The 21,838-nt window shown below is 46.2% G+C and overlaps 3 protein-coding genes across 7 annotated transcripts in view; 2 read left to right on the top strand and 1 right to left on the bottom strand.

Annotated features, from left to right (window-relative positions):
• Positions 1–10,803, top strand: part of LOC8051444 (zinc finger protein 865) — a 124,642-nt gene extending 113,839 nt beyond the window's left edge. For 2 of the 3 annotated variants that reach the window (XM_029967892.4, XM_029967945.4), the window contains exons 4-5: positions 202–347; positions 8,975–10,803. In XM_029967892.4, coding sequence (XP_029823752.2) covers positions 202–347; positions 8,975–9,423 — 595 coding nt within the window. In that variant the 3' untranslated portion in view covers positions 9,424–10,803. Of the gene's footprint in view, positions 1–201; positions 348–2,379; positions 2,406–8,974 lie in introns of those variants that run through there. The other variant, XM_042290270.1, reaches the window with a different exon arrangement.
• A 6,684-nt stretch (positions 10,804–17,487) lies between these two features.
• LOC8051442 (protein NATD1) lies at positions 17,488–20,188 on the bottom strand. 3 transcript variants are annotated; one of them, XM_040219390.3, is made up of 4 exons: positions 19,830–20,188; positions 19,641–19,750; positions 19,081–19,226; positions 17,488–17,726 (listed from the first exon to the last, which is right to left on the bottom strand). In XM_040219390.3, the coding sequence occupies exons 1-4, from the start codon at positions 19,987–19,989 to the stop codon at positions 17,687–17,689; spliced, it is 456 nt and encodes a 151-aa protein (XP_040075324.1). In that variant the 5' UTR covers positions 19,990–20,188; the 3' UTR covers positions 17,488–17,686. The 3 variants fall into 3 exon arrangements, with proteins under 3 accessions (XP_040075324.1, XP_040075325.1, XP_040075326.1); XM_040219391.3 differs by lacking the exon at positions 19,081–19,226 and having other exon boundaries at positions 17,488–18,367; positions 19,830–20,171; XM_040219392.3 differs by lacking the exon at positions 19,081–19,226 and having other exon boundaries at positions 19,830–20,170.
• Positions 20,024–21,838, top strand: part of LOC8051441 (origin recognition complex subunit 2) — a 41,462-nt gene continuing 39,647 nt past the window's right edge. Inside the window, exons 1-3 of the mRNA XM_029967748.3 lie at positions 20,024–20,354; positions 20,562–20,654; positions 20,793–20,867. Of these exons, the coding sequence (XP_029823608.2) occupies positions 20,246–20,354; positions 20,562–20,654; positions 20,793–20,867 (277 nt within the window). The 5' untranslated portion in view covers positions 20,024–20,245. The remainder of the gene's footprint in view (positions 20,355–20,561; positions 20,655–20,792; positions 20,868–21,838) is intronic.

Genomic DNA, 21,838 nt, shown 5'->3' with positions numbered 1-21,838 from the left:
CGTCTATCTTTCTTTGTGTGGTCACGCTCCTGCCCACGCCAATGCACAGAGAGCCGGGTCGGGCGACGAAAGGGAAACGGTCGATCGGTCTGGCAAGCTTGTAGCTTCCAACGTGCTGCCAGCCTAGGGCGACTGTAGTACAGCTAGGATTGCGCTGCACCGGCTTTGAGCCTCAAGCTCATCCGCCTCCTCCTTCCCCAGGCCCGACCCGGAAGAAAGGCGGAACGACGACGAAGCGGGCAAGCCCCAGCTGGGCCCGGACGGGAAGTGTGTCTACTCTTGCTCCTATTGCTACAAGAGCTTTTCTTCCACCTCTGATCTCAGCAGGCACATGGACTTGCACGAGGGTGAGCGTCGTGTTCCCTCGCCTTTGCTCTGTTGTTCGGTCGAATCCATTTTACGTCGCACAGCCAGGGCTTGCACAAGCTTTCGGCTGATGTTGTTTAATTTTAAATTGCCCCGTTGCCACAGACATGGCAACGAGACGTTGCCATGTCTGTGGCTTGTCGTGAGTCCCGTGACACGCGGTATTGATAGCAGCGGTGTCTCGGGCATAAGTAACGAGGAGTCATTTGCCGAGTGCTGACCACAATGTACAATCATGAATGGAAGGAACTAGTCATTCATTACGATCATACTGCCGGCCAACCCTCGAAGGTCGAGGCATTGTGTGAGCAAAATAGCGAAACTATTGGGAACCAAGTAAACACACACAGGAACGAAAGAAAACGAGTAGCTCAGTCATTGACATAGAAAGGTCATTGATTGAACTAGCAGATGAGCGGCAAGAGTACTAGTTGCTGCCACGCTTGTGGTGCAACACATTACACTCGCGAGGGAAAAAGGAGTATTTAAGAATGTATTTTCCGCGGCGGAACTCAAGGAGCAATTTGTCATGCTTTTGCCTTGTACCACGACTTAGGTTATGCCGTAATTAATCGGCGAAAGGTAAACCATTTTTATTGTGTATTATGTTGCGCAAAAATGACAAGCACTTTACCTTTCTTTGACACAACAACTTGGTCGTTGTGCTGGGATATGGTTCTCTCAAAGCCGCCTCGGTGGCCCCGAGGCGAGAGCGCCGGCCTACGGATCCCCAGGTGGCGGGCTCGAATCCCGACCGAGGTGCCTGCAATATGACGGAGGCTTATTGCGGAGAAGGCGCCGTGTAACCAAGCTTTCGGTTGCACGTCAAAAGATCCCCAGGTGGTCGAAATTAATCCTCAGTCCTCCGCTGGGGCAGCCAGATGCCCGTCGTAGGTTTGGCACGTAAAACCCCCAAATTTGATTTGATGGTTCTCTCAAAGAATGAAAGACTCATATCTCAGCAACAATAACATTTTTAAAAACCTTTTTTGTAAGAATCATTGTTGAATGGAATTGCCTACCGAAAGAGAACGTTAACAGCCCATCACCAGACAACTTTTTCTCTAAGCTTAATAAATTTCCAGGCTTGCCCAAAAAATGTTTTATTTGTTATTGCTCACATTTTGTATTGAAATTGTGCCACTTTTTATTTCATTATGTCCACACTTACCTGGGCCTAACAAACCTGTATTGTCGAATAAGAAAAAAAAAAAAAACATGCGAGTGGTTTTTGTTGATGCAACTGCCAACTGCATCTACCATGGCTCCTCATTCTCTGGGAAACTTAGCTTAGTAGGCACGTCGCAACGATAAAAGGGGCCTCAAGTGACAGAAAATTTAAGCGAGACAGGACCACATTTAGACGGACTGGCGACTGCAATTCTGTGACATTACCCACGACCGATTGGTTGTGTTAGACTGAATATCTGATTTTGTTTGTTTTTCTGCCTTTGATACTGCGAGCCCCAGGGTAATGACAAATTTCAAGCTTGTCACCACCTTTGCAGCCCTAGATGGCCTAAAGGTCTTCAAGAAATCTTGACCTCAAATTTATAGCTCTTTGGAAGAATGAATTTCTTGGGGGTCATTCGAACAGCCTAGCAGTTCATCTTTAAGGGGTCTAAGGATGGAAGTGGTCAGCACTATTTGGAAGCAGCTAAAACTGATTTCAATGATTCAGGATTATTAACACATGCTTTCAATGAGTCGGTTATTTTGAGAATGCCGAGGGATAGACCGGGTAGTGCTTTCGATATAACAAACCAGTTTGAACAGCAGCCACCGCTGCAAGAATGCCTCGTCGGAGACGGTTCTGAAAGAATGTTTCTTTTTAATTGTGTCAAATATTTCCAAGCTTTTGAGCCAAGATAGTGCAATCTAGGTTTGTTGTTAGTGTTGCTGCTACTGCATGGTCTGTTGCTTTATCTTCATTGCCTGCATTATTTATTTTTTTCACCACCTCTCTTGTTTTTGTCTTTCTCTTTCTCTCTTTCCTTCCATCGCTCCCCACAGGGAATCGTTCCTTCAAGTTGATGTGAACTGTGAGTATACCTCACCATTCTTGCTTTATTTCTAACTTAATATGGCAAGTTTGCACACTTTCTCATTGTAATTTGGCAAAGAGCGAACGCCATGGCCCCCTCGAGTTAATCGGTGAAACGGAGGCGCTCCGATTGGCTCGAGGGGCCACAGCTTGGCTAATCGGAGATCAGCAGGTCACTCAGAGTTCCATACAAAAGCGTGTTTCCTCTCTCTCCTATCCCCCGTGGCTTCGACAGCACTGCCTGCAACTAGGGAGATAGAGCATAGTCACATGTCCCCCTCCGACGCGCCGATCGACTCACTAGGACTGTGTCCTTTGCCGTTTGCCAAGTTACAATGAGACGGAGTATACTAGTAGCGACTTTTTTTCTTTGTTTTCCCATTCTTCTTGGCTCTACAGCAATTTCTTGAATGTTTCTTCTGATCACCTTGTAACATTCCATAAGCATGCAGATGCATTGCCTCACTAACATTTACTGCACACCTAATATCCAGTAGTGAATGCTTGTGAAACATGACGTGCGCCTTTCTCGCTCTTGTTTCGTAACAGTTGTTCCAAGTGAGTAACTACAGTAGGAATCTTTCGCAGCATCTCTGTAAGACCGCGACTTCTGCTCGAAGCTGAAATTCCATTCCAACCTAGTAAAAATTTTGCACGCAAGGTTTTCGTCTCAACACCTTTGATGTGCTCTACATTGTGAAAAGTGCCCAAAACTTGGGGGGAGGTTTTCTTTTAGAGCACCGCTCTTAGGCGCCCGTTTCCATCTTCAGCGGCGTTGCCGTCAACGTAACGGCGGCGACGTTTAGGCACCGTGCCGAAACGTCCTCGTAGGGGGTCCCGTGACCTGGCGGGGTTCTGAGGGGGGTCACGTGACCTCAAGGGGGTCATGTGACACCCCTTAGGACCCTTCTGACGGGTCCTGAGAGGGGTCACGCGACTTCACGGTTACGCCGACGGCGACAGCGACGCCGCTCGGAGGGAGGAGTAGCAGGCAGGATGAGGAGGTGGGGAGGAGGGGTATACCCTCCCCTCAGTCAACACCTCCTAGAAGACAAGGCCGTAGCGCTCTACTCGTGACGTCGCGAGGGAAGGCCATCGGGGGCGCGCGGCGAAGCGAAGGCAACGCGCGTGGATCGATCGTCGTAACGTGCTTTTAGTCACATTAGCATGTCTTATTAGCTGAATTGAAAGCTGCACATAGCAACGGGTCTCGAAAACATTTCATTACACGGGCAAAATATTACACCGCTAAGTGATCGGTATGAAATGGTACGAGGAAGGCGTACAAGAGAAAACATTGATTCACACAATTATTGCTGCAGGAATGCTTATTTTACACAGAAATACTTTGACAAACTAGCAAGACACGCAGTGATTAGACACAGCAAAACAGGTCACATTGAAAAATCAGGTAGACGTAGTCAACGCGGACACGGCTAGAGGAATGTCACTTACGATCATGTAAGCGATGTTATCGCATGGAGTAACTGATTTCTTGCATCATACCCCGGCCTCATGGCAAAAGTAATGTAATTTCGATGGAATGAAAATATTGGACTGACCAATTCAACTTGCGACGCTCATATAATCACTCAAAACAGCGAGCTGATTAAATCCCGTATTATTTAATCAAGATATATTAACCTTTCCGTGTGGCAGGGGTACTAAACTTACTATTTCCAGTCAACTAATTTACTTCTCCCTATGGGCTCGAGGTGCCTATGAACAAAATATAACCTATTCTGTGTACAATAATACTATTACCTTGATACAGTTAAGATTCTAGTATAAACGCAGTAAAGGCAACAAAATAACATTAGTATAAATAAACACATAAGCACAAACAACGCACTTTCAATAATCACACAAACTTGTTATTTACCTTCCAGTAAAAACTAGAATATTACCACGCATAATTATAAATGTCGACGCAGTAGCAAACGGATAATGACGAAGAACAAAACTCCATTCTACCACGATATTAAAAAAAAAAATAGACTGCAGCACTTTACTTACGTCTTACATGACCAAGAAAGCCCGTAAATAAGTTGTTCCTCACCTGTCGATCGTATCCATACGTCCCACACGATCCATCACAAAACACAAAAAAATTTTAACACAAACTTCAAGAAGTCTCTCTCTGTCGAGAGAGGTCATCGGCCAGTGTCATCATTGACTAGTTGCCACATACGTCGGTCAAACCGTAGCAGGACTTGTTTCACGAATCCACGTAAATGCCGTAGTATCAAGCGAACACACACACACACAAAAAAAAATCTTCCCGAGACTGCAGTGACGACAAAAAAAGAAAAAAAAAAAAAAAAGATGGGCAGGACAAAATCACACACACACACACACGCGAGAGCAGCACCAGCAGTGTGGGACGAGACGCTTAACATTGTCGACCCATCTCTTCCTCGTGTGCGCTCCCTCCCAGCGGCGATGAAGGGATTTTTTTTTTCGGTTCCTTTCCCTTCTGAAATGTCTCAGTGTACCTTTGCATGCAGTCAGCAGCTCACACGCAACGTAAATTTACCAGAATCAGAGCCCGTACGAGGGAAGATGTCGCATCGGAAATTCGGAGCCGGTTCATTCGAAAAGTGTAGGGAGCTGCGGGACTGCGCTTAGTCCCGCGGTTACGGGGATAATCAAAAATATAAATTTGGTACTTTCAACCTTGGTAACGCGTTGTATATTACGTTTATATTATATATATAATAAATTGTACAAGACTGCGCTTTTAAAACGTGTATTAATGTCGTATAAACGCGCACAAACATTAATGTGCTGATACGCGTCGACAGCAGCATTTTCTCACGTAGTTGTGCCATGGCCTTCCTTCCTCCGCCATTGTGACGTGCCCGCTCGGAGCGCTATGGCCTTCTTTTCTAAGAGGTGTTGCCTCAGTACCCTTCCCTCCTCCTCCTCAAGAGCTGCACTCTAATTCGGCATTACAGGGAGTTGTAAACAGCTTTCATTTTAGAGCGCAGCTCTTAGGGGCCCGTTTCCGGCTTGAGCGGCGTAACCGCAAGGTCACGTGACCCCCCCCCCCCCCCCCCCCCCGAGGTCACATGACCCCCCGAGGTCACGTGACCCTCCTGAAGTCACGTGACCCCCTGAGGCCGCGTGACCCCCTGAGGCCGCGTGACCCCCTGAGGCCGCGTGACCCCCTGAGGCCGCGTGACCCCCTGAGGCCGCGTGACCCCCTGAGGCCGCGTGACCCCCTGAGGCCGCGTGACCCCCTGAGGCCGCGTGACCCCCTGAGGCCGCGTGACCCCCTGAGGCCGCGTGACCCCCTGAGGCCGCGTGACCCCCTGAGGCCGCGTGACCCCCTGAGGCCGCGTGACCCCCTGAGGCCGCGTGACCCCCTGAGGTCGCGTGATCTTCCTCCCACAAGGTCACGTGACCCCCGTGACCTCACAGGACCCCCCTGAGGTCATGTGACCTCAAGGAGTCACCTACCCCTCAGTACGCTTCCATCCTCCTCCTCAAGAGCTGCGCTCTAACCGGCGTTACAGGAAATTATAAACGGTTTTCATTTTTTTTAATAAACATCTAGGGGAACTATACAAACATAAGGACTTCAATGTTTTTGTGTAGTCTTCTAAGCAAGTCGAGCCTCAATTACTTTCCACCATGTTTAACCTTCCCCAACTCACTTTCACCCCTTACATTTTCTGGGCTTCCTACTTCCTCAAATGTAGTATACAGTTATAAATTCATAAGCAGCATCTTAGCGATTTCGGTTGAACCCATCTCTAAAATTTGGTTGGTTTCTGGTGGTATAGGTGCTCTTAACTGTGGGATTGTCGGGCTAGAAATTTGTTTCTTTTGTGGTGGTTTCTAAAAAAAAAAAGTTTGCTTTTGCAGACCAAATGGGATTGCCATCCAACCAATAACCTGCGTGTTTTAGAGTGCATGCATTATGTTTTCTTTTAGGCTGGGATGGTTAGCTCTTGCCAGAACGGACATTTGTAAATGTGTAAAGCCTGGTTCAGACAGTTGCGTTGCTTGTGTTCAGAGTTACTGGAATGACAGCAAGGACAAGGTCCCCAAAAAAAGCGTTCGTCGTATGCAACATGTCGAGCAACGCAAAAAGTAGCTTCGTGGAGCAGTCGTGAGTCGCGGTTGTCCGCGTTACGGGCGTTGCTGTCATTTTGGTTGCTCTGGATGCAACCGACACAGATGTGTGAACCAGGCCTCAGTGTGTCAATAGAGCAGAACCTGGGCACCAAGGTTTCATGAAATGTCTTATTCATTGTTTGAGGAGGGAGCATTCCATAAGCTTCTTTGACAGGCTTGTGCTAGTCAAACCCATTTGTATATTGAACTGTATAAAATGCCCGGTTTCGTTTGATATACACAATAATTCATTATAGCAAAACCCACTTAGAACAAATTTTGACAATTTGTCCGTTATTCGCAGAGGGCGCTTAGCTTAGCATGCTGCTAGATGTGTTAAGGGGGCACACCCCCTAGGGGAGTCAACTTTTGAACCCTTGTCTTAAAATTAATGAAATTTACAGGGTAGGCTGGTGGTCATGCTAGAGGGTGTATAACAAAATTTTAGATCTGACGGTTAAATGAGAAGAAAATAAGAGTAGTAGCTTCTATCAGCAACATTGTTGCTGATAGAAGCTGCTACGTTGTTTAGTTAATCTATCGTCAGAAAACTATTGCGATATTAAAGATTTTTATTTGCTAGATATGTAGCAGAATGCTTAGAGGGTGCGGCTATGGAACATTTTTTCTATAAAGTAATTCATTTCTATAAATTTTCTCTTCTGCAAAATTGGTCAACGTTTTGGTCTTCTGTGCCTTCGACAAAATGTCAACATTTTTTACAAAAGACATCCGTAACGTAACAAAAAAGTTCCATAGCCGCACTCCTTATTAAATTTCAGTCAGGAAAAGGGAAGAATGAGCTTTTCCTGTTTTCCCATTATCAAACGATAGATTGACTAAAATAAAATTTATACCAAAAAGTAAAACGGAGAAAAATGTGTTAGAAAGTGCTTCAGACCCTACCTTTTCTATAGCTTTGGTGGACAGAAAATAATTTATAAAAAATTAACTATACAGTGAAAATTAATGAAACTTTTCGGGAATACTCTCTAGATGTTGGTGGATGTAAAGATGTCATTTTTCAAAATCAAATTTTTTTGCAGAATTTTTTTTTTCTGGGCAGTGTCTCCCCTTAAAAGCGACGGGTATGTTTTAAAAATTTTTTTCACCGCGTTCGACACAAAAAATGCGATTTCCGACAAAAAATTTCACTTAGTGCGGAATCGGTGACGCCGGATCCCTAGGGGGTGCGTTTAGGCTTTAGCTTAGTGTTTTGCCAGCAGGCGTTTTTTTTTTTTTTTTTTATTTTGTACTTTTTCTTAAATAAATTATTGAGTTGAAAGTTACGCCATGTCCTGTCCGGATCTTGCTTCGTTTTGTCAGTGTCGTTTTGGCGTATTATTCAGTAATGATGTCCTCTGTCTGAAACCTGCTGCTGCTTCATCGTCATCTTGAACCGAGAATTATGCCAGATTGCAGAACAGAACGGCAAGTTGCAGGAGGCTTAGGGAAATGAAGTTTACGATGGCGAGGCTCGGTCTGCAATGCATCGATTGCGTGCACGCCCAAATTCTGTCTGTTCAAAAACCACCGGTAACAACGGAGTTGATTGGCTGAAAAGCGCCGCGGTTGTTACGAAATTTGAGACCCCGTTGGGTGCTACGGCGTTACTGTGTGACTAAGTGTAACTAAGCGGAGGCTTTGTGCTGGGTAGGGAGGAACTTCCGTCCGCATTGCAAGGAAGCAGAATGCCAGAAGTACCAGAACTTGCATGTTTGCTGGTGGTTGTAGGCACTGGAAATTTGATATATCCAATGTGTAGTTTGTTATGCTATAGATTTTGCACGCATGTTCGACATGCGGGTTAATGCGCCATACCAGAGTTTGTTGTAATCGGGTTTGACTGTATATTACGATGGAATATGAGCCACGTGTTTTTTCAGTAATGTTGCGAAATTGTCTTGGGTGTTCCCGTAACATTTTGAAGGAAGCCACAAAGACCAGGGTGCCAGGACATCGGGCCAAATTATAAATAGTTGAATTGAAGCTAAAAATAACAGCAAAATCACTTTGTGTGTATTCCCCTGCCCTGTTCGCTTCTGGCGTGTTTTATTCCTTAGGTAATAGTGCGCGAGACCTGCCTTTTCTTCGCTGCATCGATGTTGATAAGCAAGTAGCGGAAAACAAAACGTTGCCCAGGTATCTTCTTTTGAGGTACACCGAGCCTTTTCATATCTTATACAAAAAATATAATAGAAAATTAAAAAAAAAAAAAGTTTAACATCTTTTATGTTCTTACTGTGTCAGAGTTTAGACATTCTGCTCTACTTACAGCTACCCAGTTGAGGCAAACAGTTGATGCCAGCAATGCGCCGCACAGGCTTCTCTTTAGCCTTCCTGACGAGCGCTCGCTCGCCGCTTTGTCAGTCGACATCCCCAACGCCGCCCACATAAATTCTAAGCAAAGCTCGTGAACACACACCCTCATGTTTCTCGCAGGAGTCCTTCAGCACGCGTGCCACACCTGCGGCCACTACGCCGCAACGAGCTTGGACCTGTCTCGCCACGAGGGCACGCGAGAGCACCTAACGCGGCGACAGAACGCGTGCCATGTGTGCGGCCGCGGCTTCGATTCCCGGTCCCTTCTCGACGGCCACGCCTTCGACTGCTGCGCTGGCTCCGACGCGCAGGACTTGTCGAAATCCAACGTGCAATACGACGAACGAACGTCGCGGCCCGTCTGCGCCGAGGCCAACAACAACGATCGCAAGTTTAAGAGCAGAAATGGGAGGCTGTCGCCCTTGGACGTGCAGCCGGCAACCGCGCACCCGGTGGCGTCGGAGTTGTTACCCGGTGACCTCGGGCAACTCTCGGCGACCTTCTTCCCCCGGAGTGCGTCCGTTGGAGCGCCATTTTCGGCCATCCGGAGTCTCGACTCTCCACCCTGAGGTCGTTATGAACGCGCCGGACAATGCTTTAAGGTTTGTTCGCTTTTGCGGCAGGGATAGTGTGCGCCGCGAAGTGGGGTGTGTGTGCTCTCGGAGAAGAAGCGGCTTTCAAACTTCGAAGAATGCAGTGGTGAAGTGCGCCTTCGTCGTCGCTGTTGCCACCTCGGCTTGTTCGAAAAGTGATATTCATAACGGGTCTCCACACAGACGGACATTTTGACACACAACACTCACACAAGGAGAAAAGAAAAACAAAACAAAAAAAAAACTGGAATGAGAAGCATCTCGTTCGCGACTTTGCGGGCATGCGTCGAGATGCCGAACGCTAGGGTGACATTCCAGACGGATGACTACGGGAAGCGTTTTTGTTGTGAGTTTGCGCGTGTAGACGAGGGCTGTTTTTGGGTTTTGTGAAGGCACGAAAAAAGAAGAGCCTTTCTTTTGAATATACCTCTTGTTATTTCATTTGCTTCTCAGGCAATGGCAGGGAGCTTAGGGTAGTAAACATGTTGTGCACTATTTTGCTTTGTCTTTTTTTTTCCTCATCTTGTTAGAGTTACTTTGTTTGGTGGATTGAGTGCAGTGAAACAATAATTTTCTTTATTTTCTAGAGATGTTTTTTCTTTTCCAGATTCTGACTGCCAGGGAAAGGCAATAGTGGATGGTATTGTCGTCTTCTAGGAAGTTTTTTTCTAGTAGGCTCTTTCTTGTTTTGTTATCAAAAGCTAAAGCGTGCGAGTAAAAAAGAAAAATTTGCGTGTCCTATTTTTTCGTTTGTTGGAGGATGTTCTTTTGTTCGTTACTTAATTTTCTCCTTCTACGAGAACTCTGGGAGATATTTGCAATTTTATTGTCACGTTTTTGCTGCATCCAGTGCATTATGTCATCCAAGATGACACTCGGGGAAATGTGCTTTTCTGTTATTATTTTCGTGAATCTTTTACATTTTTTCAGCAGTGCTTTTTTGTTTTTCTGCGGCGACCTCACGAATAATACGGGTCCTTTCAGGTTTCGCGCCAATCCGATCTGAGCACGGGGCACGAAATTTCGTCCCTCACGGGTAGAAGACAAAACGGGTGTCGCGCTGTGCAATTTCCTGCAGGCAATCTCGCGTGCTTGGAAGTTTGAGGTCTGTTTTCGCTGCTGCTTGTTTTGATTTGCAACGAACTGCGTTGTATACTTAGCTTCAGAAGGAACAGCCTGTTATATTAGAAGAAAAAAAAAAAGCTGTTTTGCAATATACATGGTTGCGCGGATTGAAGACTTGTTGCGCAATTGTTATAAATGTGCTTTGGCCAAGTACACTGAGAAAAAATAAGTCATTGTAAGTGTATTTTAGTGTCTCTGCAAGGCAATAAACATGTCAAAGTATATGCTTTATGCTCGGCTCTTCAATTTGAGATACATCTGCACGATCAAAACTGCTTGACGCCGCGAGGTTTTAATAATATTCAGATGCGAGTGTCGCACGTGTTTCTCTTGGCTTTTCCCGGATACACCTGGTGCAACAGTACGGCATGGAAAAGCAATAGCGTTGTACTTCATCTCATTATAGAGGTAGACCCACAAAATCAACCCACCCGGAGCCGAAAACATTTCACTTCCTCTTTGCTGGCATCTGTAAGGTACAGACTTCACGTCTTCTTGAGAGTACAAACTCTGCATTGTTCCAAGCTTTAAACTTCTGCACAGACTCGAGGAATGGGGGGAATCTGCATTTAGCCAGGTCTCTGGCCATCGGGAAAGGGGAGAATCAACCTTTCATTCCTTTCCAACCGCAATTCGCTCTCGGGGCCACGGAAACCAGTCAAGCGGAGCCAACCGTGTAACGCTGCACGTTTGTCACCCTTCATGTGCGCGAAACTACTCGCATGGTGCATCGATCGAGCACAAAAAATGTGCCTCGGAAGGCACCGTGCTTTCAGTATGGTGCCTGGAACGCGTGTCTGACCGGTGCGTTTGGTGTCCTATACCATCCGTACGACAAAAGTGGTCCCAAAGTGGCAACAAACGACATCGCAAAAGCCCAGGTGTCACGCCGTCGAACATCCGACGTCGATAGTTGGTTGTAGAAATGCCGGCGAAGAGCACTGACGAACGCGAGTGTCGTCGTCATCGCGGCGTCCCAACTCCCGGCTTCCGAATCTTTCGTGGCCCGTCGAGCCGGAGAGCGAGCAACCTGTGGCAGGATGGGCGTCTTCCACGTCCTCCACCACCGCTGCGACGCCGCCGGGATCGCAGTTGGCGATGACGCGACCCTCTTACGACGTCATTGGGCAGAAATCGAGGGACCGCACGGTCGGCGCGCCGGTCGGGGACATGTTCGGGGCACCGCGCTTTCGGGTCGCTCGTAGATTTTGAACGGACCTTCGACCCGAGGCGAAGCTGGTGAACGTTATTTTATAAACGGGGCGCTCTTTGCCCCCGTCTTTCTTGCGCTGTATGTGCCATCGTGCCACCTTGCGGGTTAGCCAGAGTTTAAGGTGCGGCCTCGATATGATCGTCGCCACTAAACAATGAGGAATGGTTTGCACGACGAACGGTTTCCGGCCCTCTGAGCGTCCGTCCAAATGTGCTTCGCGCGAGCTACAAAGGGTTAGAAAACGCCCGGAAAGGAGTTTGTGCCACCTTGGAAGACCGTTAAACCTCATTTCAAAGTTGGCAAGTCTTAAAATTCACAAATTTTGTCCACTGCAGTGTCTGAAACTACAACATTGGAGACCGTGGTGGTGCTTTTTGATGCGGACGAGAGGGGAGAACGAGGCAACAACGCTAACTTTGACGGTTTATTATGCAGAAAAACGTGGGTATAAATACACTGCGCCATCGCGTCACTCGACCAATACCCTGCCCTGCCGCTGTTCGCAAGAACTGGGTCTCTTTGTCCGCCAGATTGATCGAAGCCACGCCGACGCGGCAATCCCCGTAACATTTTATTGGGTCTGCCTCTACAATTTCTTGTACCGTTTTATCTTTGTGTCTATTGATGATCGTGCACGACTTAACTCTGGTTTCCATCCACAGTCGTGACAGTGCATAGACAAATGGCCGTCCCGGTGCCCACTCACTTTTTGGTTGTGTTTGCATAATCTATCGCTGACACATCTTCCTGTTGGTCCCACGTATTTCCTGCCACACGTCAGCGGGATCTGACAGACTACTCCTGCGCATGCTACAGGGCCTACCGGGCGTTGGGGAAAGGGTTTGTCTGTCTGCACATCTTGGAGAGTTTTTGGTGCCAAGAAAACCACCTTCGTGCTAACCTGATTTGCTACCTTAAGATTGTGTGCGGTACTGAGCATGTATGGTATAACTGCCACTTTTTGTTTCTTTCGGGCTGTGTCTTGATCTGCGACTGCCCTCTACTTGTAGCTCCTTTAAAACCCTTTCAGCAGCAGACGCTAAGAAAGACTCCGAAAAACCGGCTGCCACTGGGCATCCCGACTGTTCCTTCAGACCTGAAGGTATTGTATGCTGACACGACTTCCTTAGGCCGTTCATAAAGCCTAAATTTAAAATTCCTCTCAATGAGTTTTGAATGGGCTGCCTAAAGAAGCATCGCAGCTCGTTTGTAGCATGTGCAGAATGAGTAGTTTATCAAGTCCCGCTGACGTGGCAGGAAATACGTGAGACAGACGGGAAAATGTGTGAACAATAGATTACGCGAACACAACCAAAACGTGAGTGGGCAAGTGGACAGACATTTGTCGACACTGTCATGACTGTGGTTGCAAACCCGAGTTCAACTCAGTAGACACAAGGATAAAACGGTACTGGAAATCACAGAGGCAGACCTGATCAAAAGTTACGTACAGGGATTGCCGCGTCGGCATGGCTTCAATTGATCTGGTGGACAAAGAGACCCAGTTCTTTCAAAAAGCGGCAGGGCACAGTAATGGTTAAGTGATGCGATGGCGCAGAGTATTTATAGCCGTGTTTTTCTGCATAATAAACAGTTGAAGTTAGCGCATTGTGTTGTCCTCTTCGCCCCTCTCGTCCATGTCAAAAAGCGCTACCATGTTCTTAGCTTCAGCACCAACTCGTCCAACAAGCACCATTGTACAACATTAGAGATGCCTGAAAGAAACGTGGGATTGCTTGACTGCAAAGATCTCCGAGAGAGACACTGATGAAAATTTTTGAACCTTTGGCAGCAAAACATGTTTTTACTGTGAAATTAGCACATAATAGTGTTTATACAATGCAATCCACTTATAATGATGATGAGAAAAACCGAAAATTCAATCGTTATAACCGATTATTGTTGTATCTGGACTAGAAACTGATCGTCTCTAGTCTAGAAACTCTAATAACTGATCGTTATAAGCAGTACATCATTATATGCGGTATCGTTATAAGTGGATTCCACTGTATTGTTCGCAATTCCTGGCTGTTTTTTTTTTTTGTCAAAAGATTGCCTCAAAAAATTTAAAAACAGTTAAATTTTTCTTGTCTTCATGAGCGTCGGCAACAATCGCAAGATGGCTCATGTTCTTGGCAGCCAAAGCTCTTCTCAAAGAAGCGAGCTTGTGCCTGTGCGTTTGTCGGGAAGAGAGTGAGCCCCACTTCATTAAAAATAAAACATAAAAAATTTTGACAGCTACAGAATTAGTGTCAGCTACTCTGGTTCTTCAAATAAAATTAAGATGTCATACCTAACAGAATCGGTAACTGTTGGCGCAGTTGTTAATGTACTGAAAATCTTGCTGGGACTTCAGAGTAGAATGCCATTGGCTATCACTATGGTAACATGATCACTTATGCCAACCAATGGGAGTAAGGCGCCACTTGAGAGGGAGCCCTGCACGTCACTTCCATGTCACATTCTCACATCTGTCATTTTTTTGTTATTTTTTGTGTCACTTTTTTTACATCGTTAGCTTTTAACATATTCTGTATTAGAAAATGATAGAAAATATATAACCGTAAAATACCGTGGAAGTGTCCACTCCATATTAAACGTCAAGTGCCCGATTTGACTGGACAAGTGCCCATGTCTAGATTAACCCAGTTTTCAGTGGAAGCGGGATGGGTCCTTCTTCGGCATTTTATGGCAGGTCTAACGTGGCTTTCAGTCTGGGTCAAGTCGGGAATTCTCCTCGGATTGCACGTTGCAAAAGAACTGTAGAAGCTCGCCGTCGACATGCGCTTGGCAGCCGCACACACACCTATGGCCGTTTTGCTTTACGTGCGAGACTGCAAGCAAATCTGAAGCTACCAGTATGAGCATGTCATACTGACTTGAACGATGCCTGCACTGCACGAGCGCACGTGTTCGGCAGGGATGCTGAAATCCCATAACTTTTTTAACTATTGCGCTGCGCTCACACGTAAATGGCATACAGGGCTGCATTCCCAAAGGATTAACTTCTGAAATACTTGCGAAAATGTTTTGGCTCCTGAAAAACCGTAATAAAAGCGACACGAGTCGCAACTCGTGAAAACAGATATTTGCACGCACGGATGCATCGGTCACAGTTATTGCTGTCTACCGACCGGTGTCCCCACTCGAACTACTAGAGAGTTTTATGGAACCATTTTCGCACATCCGATACGGTATGGTTGGGCCCTCTGGTACGAACTGTGCGTGCGCTACCACAGAAGACTCTCGGAATGGATGCTGTACGCCTTCGGCACGCCCAAAATGGATGCTGTATGTACACTTTCAAGCTGCTTTGGAGCCACTGTAAACGACTTTATTCTCTTAGGTTCAATATTTTGCAAGCTAAGTCTGGGATTCGGGAATATTTTGCAGGCACAAAACTTGGCGATTTGGAGTGATATGCAAAGTATTCCTCACCATAAAGCGATATATTCACGCGATAAATATTTTCTCAAGTAGCAAAAATGAGGTCCTCGCAAAAGTTAAGTCGTTTACACTGCTTGGAGTACATGGTATCCATAATTTTGAATAATACCATTTCCACAATTACATTATCCTTGGAGTGTGCACTGCAATTAAAATATACTTTCTATACTAGGGGCCGATTTGTGGGAATTTTGCTCGGGGTGTGCAAAGAGATGCAAGGTTACAGACAGGTTTAATGTTGAAGACGGTTCTAACGTCACAAATAAAGACAATTGCCATTTCACAAAAAAAGAAAACACTTAAAAAAAAGTTTGTTTTTTTGTTAAACGAAAAAACTTGTTCTTGGGGGCTGGAGGAGGGGGAACACTTCCAAGTATGCGCACTTCAAGTAAACTTGGCCGGTATACACTGATTACAGCTCTGGGGCTTTCGGAGGACAAAGTACTTGTGCTTTTACTATGATTTGGTTAAGGCCCATTCACACTCTTGCGAACGAGTACGACCGAGAGAGACGAGACCTGTTGAAACCTCTTAAAATTTCTTAGGACGAGAGAGCACACTGGCACGCTAGCGCCATCTATGATGTGACCCTGGAACTGAGTTTCACAAGAATGAAGGTTTTGTGGGATTTCCGGGGTCAAATGTGCGTAACACCTATGAGGAAGGTTTGTTTATAACGTTGACAAAATTTTTTCGAGCCAAGAAAGAGAGGATAATTCGCGAGAGAAATAGAAAATATGCCGGACCGCCAAGCTTGTACTGCTACCCAATAGATGGTGCCAGTGTGTCCTCGTAAGCGGTTTCAAAACACCCAGTTCTAAGAGGTCGCAAAAGTGTGAACACGCCTTCATCTTCCTAATAGCAGACTAGAAGTATATCAAGTATGCCTTTATTATGCTGTCTTTTGCTAAGGGACAGCGCATTCAAACCCATTCACTTGATGGGATGTTTTTGACCTCCAGCAGATGGTAGACTCTGGGGGTAATCCTGTCGCCAAACAGTGGGATAACCAGTCTCCGTCCAGGAGGCATAGCAACTCAGGGTAGCACTTTGCTCAAAGGTTACCGTAGCCTGCATTATTAGTTTGGAATTCATCTTGTATCCGTGGAGGGCAATCTTCAAGATATCCAGTCACGACCCATTCTCACCACAACAAACTCCACGGGCTAAGAAGCGTGGAAACTGACGTTAGAGGATTGTCAAGTGTTGATATTGTTAACTAACTTTTATTTTCGTGGGCTCGACATTTAGCAATATTTGGAAAGTGTAGTTTTCGAGAATATTTAACACATAAAAGATTTCGTAATTTGGAGAAATATTTTATATATATGTTACCGTGGAGCAATATATTTGCAAGACCAATTTTTCTTGCAAAAGTCGTGAATTTTGTGAAAATTACTCGGTCCTTCAAAAAATTGGGTCTTTTACAGTATGTTTTTGAAGGTGGTCACATTCATCCGTACGACGTTGGGAGATGGTAAAGCAATTTCTACATTTCCTGTTCAGTCACGCATACGACTGCCCCCAAACTATACCCTTCTTGATCTGTACAACTCGACTGCGCAATCGCTGCAGCTTTTAACTGCAAGGCATTGTGCGTTGTCGTTGTTGTTCCCGCTGAACCTGTTTCCATGTTTTAGAGCGCAGCTCTTAAGTGTCCGTTTCCGGCTTGAGTGGCGTCGGCATAACCACGTGGTGCATGATGGGTAAATTTGGCCGCTAAATTTAGCGGAAAATTTTCCCCGCTAAATTTAACGGACAGTTTCCCAGCTATATTTAGCGGAAAAATTTTCTCCGCTAAATCTAGCGGAAAATTTCCCCCGCTAAATTCAGCGGAAAATATTCCCCGCCAAATTTAGCGATAAAAGTTCCCCGATAATCTAGCAGAAAATTTTCCCCTAAATGGGGGGCGAGCAGGAGAGGTGGAGGGGCATAGCCCCCTCTCCGTACCTTCCCCTCCTCCTCCTCAAGAGCTGCGCTCTAATTTGGCGTTACAGGGAGTTGTACACGGCTTTTATTTATTTCTATGTTGTCAAGCCTCTCTTGGACACGACTTTGTCGGCACCTCTCGAACGATGCACCCGACAAATAGTAGTTGTCAAATGCAAACTGCAAATTCACTTCAATGACCTTTGGGTGCCTAAACTGGAAGAACACGCTCGAGTTGGGAGAGCTGTAGCAGACCAGAAAAATTTTGGTGCTAGCAATTTGGGGAACCCCTGTGATTTCAAGATTGCAGTTGGACAGTCAGCGAGTTGCGACACAAAAAGTTTATTGCACCTCAGTGTCACGGGCTCGAGTAGGCTCCAAAAGATAAAACTGCGCACGACACAATGGCGTCTAGTCTTGGCAACATACCACTGCACTGTTGGAGAGGTCACTGTACGACGTGTTTTGTATACTCCGGGTTCCGGGCTTCGTGGCAGTATTTGATCAGGTAGGTGCAAGTGAGCCTCACTTGCAGGTCTTTACTAACAACATAGTCGAAAGCTGCCTGCAAAGCAACGGTAGAACATGATAACAGGCTAAACTGGGAAGCATAACGGCGCTTCCAGCGAGCAGTTTCAGATATGTTGCATTATTAAGAACTTGGGGATTCACCTTGAAAAGAATGCATTTTTCTTGGAGATCTGGGAACGGGTAGCTTTTGCCCGTTCGATTTAGTTTCGATTTCTGCACTTCTCCATACGAATATATTTTCTAAGTATGAGCACCTTCAATGAGCTTCCTCAAAATTGGGTAAAACCATGTTTGCTCCTCCAAGAAAGTCTGCCTGTACACAGTCTCTATCTCTAGATACAAAAGTCAAGCTTTTTTGCTTCAAACAGAATACAACTTGTAAACTGCAGAGTTCCAAAGTTGAAAATGGGGCAAACAAGTCATTCCTCAAAGTTTCGTGAAATTAAAGTGGGTCTGGTAGGCAAAGCGAAGCTAAATCAAATGGCCTTAGTCTCCAACCTCTAATGGCTTCTACCGACTTCTAAGAACTTTTCTATAAGACGCCGACTGACAGCCGTCTCATTTCACGACAAATGCCCGGAACTCGGAATCTCCTTCCTCATTGACATATTTGTTGACGTACGGACAGGTGACCCTAGCTTGAAAACTGTTTGCTGCCACGAAGTTGAAAGCCGCCTGCAAATAGAGATGAAGTGGTGACTACCGGGTCGTCAAACGACGTTTCGTCGACACATAGTTTCGCTGACACTGCGACATTCCCTGAACAGTTTCTTTCATCAAAAGGTGCCTGCCTTCGTTTCATTGACACATTCCTGGTACTTTAATGTTTCGTTGACAGCCTCTTTCCATGCACATTGCCTCGGCCACTGAAGTCCCGACGGTAGCCTCGCTTACCGTACCCTCCGGGGTTCCAGCAAGTCTTGCCGGGGCAATCGCGCATAGTGGGGTCTGCTTGGATGTCTAGGACTAGGGCTCCGAGATATGTTTTAGTTCTATCGGCACTGCCCGGGTGGTCCACTATAGTTTTGGTATACTTCCAGCGAACGAAACGAAGAAAGTGGTCCAGTCCGCCGTATGAGAAAACATGTGGTCGACGAAACATTACACCAGCAGTTGTCCGCAAAGGGAGATTCCATGAGAAATAGTGTCAACGAAACATGTCCACACGAAATGTGTTTTGACGAAAGAATACGGACCCTAGAGGAAGAGATTGCTTGGGCACCGTAATTAGAAGTCCCCATGCAAAATGGTTGACTAACGGGCGTAACTACGGCAGGTCATAAATTCCAGAACCTTTCCAGCGTGTCCCTATGTACCGCAGTCATATTCCCGACACTGGCAAAATTATGGATTCTAAAACCATCAATATCAACGATAATGGCACTCACCCCATGCCTACTTCGTTCCATAAGTTGGCACGTTTGGATTCGTATTTAGCGCTTGCAAGAACAATAGGCACATGTGTGGAATGACACTTCAACCAGATAGATTTTTGAGAGACACACTCTAGGAGTTGCAGTCTGCCACAGGGAAGCTGGAACAATGTTTGATAAAGGTAAATGTGTATTGCAGCAGATAAGATTCGATGCTGCTTTTCTCCTATAAATATTTAGCTGTTGTTGAGGCCGCTGCCCCGTTTTCTTCTTTTTTCGTTGGCCCTAGGGGTCAATAGTCTCGGGAACGTTTTTTCGCCTGACCATTTTCAGTGTCGTTTTAATCATTATAAAACTAGACTGGGACGAATTGAGAGCATTCTTTCTAGTGAGGATGTTGCAAAAAGGAAAAAAAAAATGCCTCCAAAGGAAACACACACAAAAGAAAAGAAAGATATTTCGACTTTCTCCTGAATCCTACGCAATCTTCCTGAATTTACGCCCAATGCCCGCGACTTTCAGTGAGTGAAGACAACGCCTGATGAAGAACGTCGGCTGAGGGTTTGTCAGGGTACCTTGGCCAAATGCTTTGCAATGCCTTTTCCTCGAAGTGCTTCCGGAACTTCGGTGTGAACTAAGTCCAGGGTTTTTGGATTGAGGACTTCGTACTGAAGGACAGCCTTGTCTGCAATGTGAATGAGAGAGGTTCCGAATATCAGCGCTGCATACAGTTGCAGCTACCGAGAGCCACTGAATAGTGTTACCGTTTCCAAGTTTGATGAAGAATTCTCTGTTGGCTTCGTCATGTTCAACCTGAAAAGACTGCTCAGACAGGCATCGAGTGGTTGACATAGTCGGGCGAAATTTGATCGGACTAAATTTGAGCGAAGTTGAGGCCAGATATTTCAGATAGCGCGCAGCCATTTTGAAAACCGATGATTAGCCGGATCTTCATAAGCCGGATTTTCAGACGATAGGAGACGTGTAGAAGACCGGAGTAAAAAGATTACAATCATTTAAGTATTTGACTTTATTAAGTCATGTCTTTCGTTTTTAACTTAAAAGATAAAACAGTTGAGTATAAACAGAAACGCTAGGTTGACGACTCCACCTGGCTCCACACGCAGGTGTAACGTTGCGGCGTAGCATCACCGAGGACATCACGCCTTGTAAACAAAACATGGCGTCTCCCGCGCTTGACGAAGTCGTTGAGGTTCGCTTCGTTGGAAACGACGATGTCTTCGAGCACGTCTACAACCTGTCGGAGGCCAGGAGCCCCAAAAAAGGAGGTAAAATATATTGTCTCGTCCCAAACAATATTTATCAAAGTGACGTTTATTTCCAACTAACTTTGTTCGGCCCTCGTGCTACGCTACCATGAAAAGGTCCTGTACGAGATTCATACGAGAACTACAGTATGCACCAACAAAAGTGTTACCACTCACAGCAATGCCCAACGCGACATCATTTCTAACCGAATGTTTTCCTGTTTCCAGCGGGAAAACGGCTAGCGTCCAAAACGAGGTCTTCGGTTCAGGAAGAGGACACTTTGATTGATGTGCTGACGGAAGAGGCGCCCGTACCAACAGGTGTGTATTCAATTAGATGTAATCATCGATGGCAGCCTTCCGACGACATTCGTCCGTCAAAAATTATGCGTTTCAACGTTTTGTCTAAACTCTTAGCTCTACTTTTCCTTACTATCTTCCCTTCCTTTGTCTCTTCAGGTCTTCATGCCAATGGTGACAGCGTAACAGGGAGGCAAATGTTTAATTTGAAGTGCACGCCGACCGCAAAGCACGGTAAGGCTCCGGGAAGCGCAGCAATTAACTTTCTTCCAGATCCCCTCATGGCCACAGACTGGGTGTCACTCTTTTGTAACAGCCCCACATAGGGCGCCCAAATGTGGGCTTTTAACCGCGGGTATATTCAAGTTCCGTTCCACCCCCCCCCTCCTCTCCCCTTGCAACATGCTCGCATACCGACTGCTTCGAGAAACCCTTGTTTCCTCTCGCCTTCCCCAAGGCATGGACTGCAGGTGGGCCAACAGCGTGCTTCGAGACCATACTTGCCATGCGCCCTTGCGTTGGTGACCGTTGCTCCTGCTTTGAAGCTACATGGATCATCCTTTTCACCTAGCCCATCCAGTCACAATATCTTTTATTGTGGAGCGAACGACGACAGATTTTTACACTGCAGTGCCAGTCAAAATCATGCCACGGGAGCGAACAAACTGGCTGTGCTACTCCAGCCATTGACACATTCTAGAACCTGGGCGAACATTAGAGAGTCCTGGCCTGCAACTGCGGCATAGGTGGGGCCCTGTCTTGCTCTTGCCACTAGCCCCCAGAGGTCGTGGCCGGAGAGGCCAAATGAGCCGGAGAAAATGGGACGAATGGTGGTGGTAGAGTTGTCACAGGGGGTCGAAACAGAGATGCCACGGACTTGTAACGGGCTTGAGTCAAATGCAAAGTGAGCCACCTGACTCTCTTGTAGGTGCATGTCTCTGTCGGTGAGGAGGCGACACAATCTTCGAGGGAGAGACAGTTGTCCCTGATCCCAAGCACCTCGGCTGAGAATGTCCTAGTGATTCCCGCTTGAGATGCGGGTAATTTTTTTCAGCAATTTGACGTTGTAACACCAGCAACATGAACCTTCTACGTTCTCCCACAGCTCCTTTGCAGCTGGATAAATGGAAGTGGCTAAACCTTTAGTAGGGGGCAGTATCTGTCACCGCTTGGGCTAGAAACATTTACACCCCTCAATGTCGCTG

This window comes from Ixodes scapularis, unplaced genomic scaffold, assembly GCF_016920785.2.
Source record: "Ixodes scapularis isolate PalLabHiFi unplaced genomic scaffold, ASM1692078v2 PGA_scaffold0__279_contigs__length_252992795, whole genome shotgun sequence".
Classification (NCBI taxonomy): domain Eukaryota; kingdom Metazoa; phylum Arthropoda; class Arachnida; order Ixodida; family Ixodidae; genus Ixodes; species Ixodes scapularis.
This window is presented reverse-complemented; position numbering and strand designations above follow the sequence as displayed.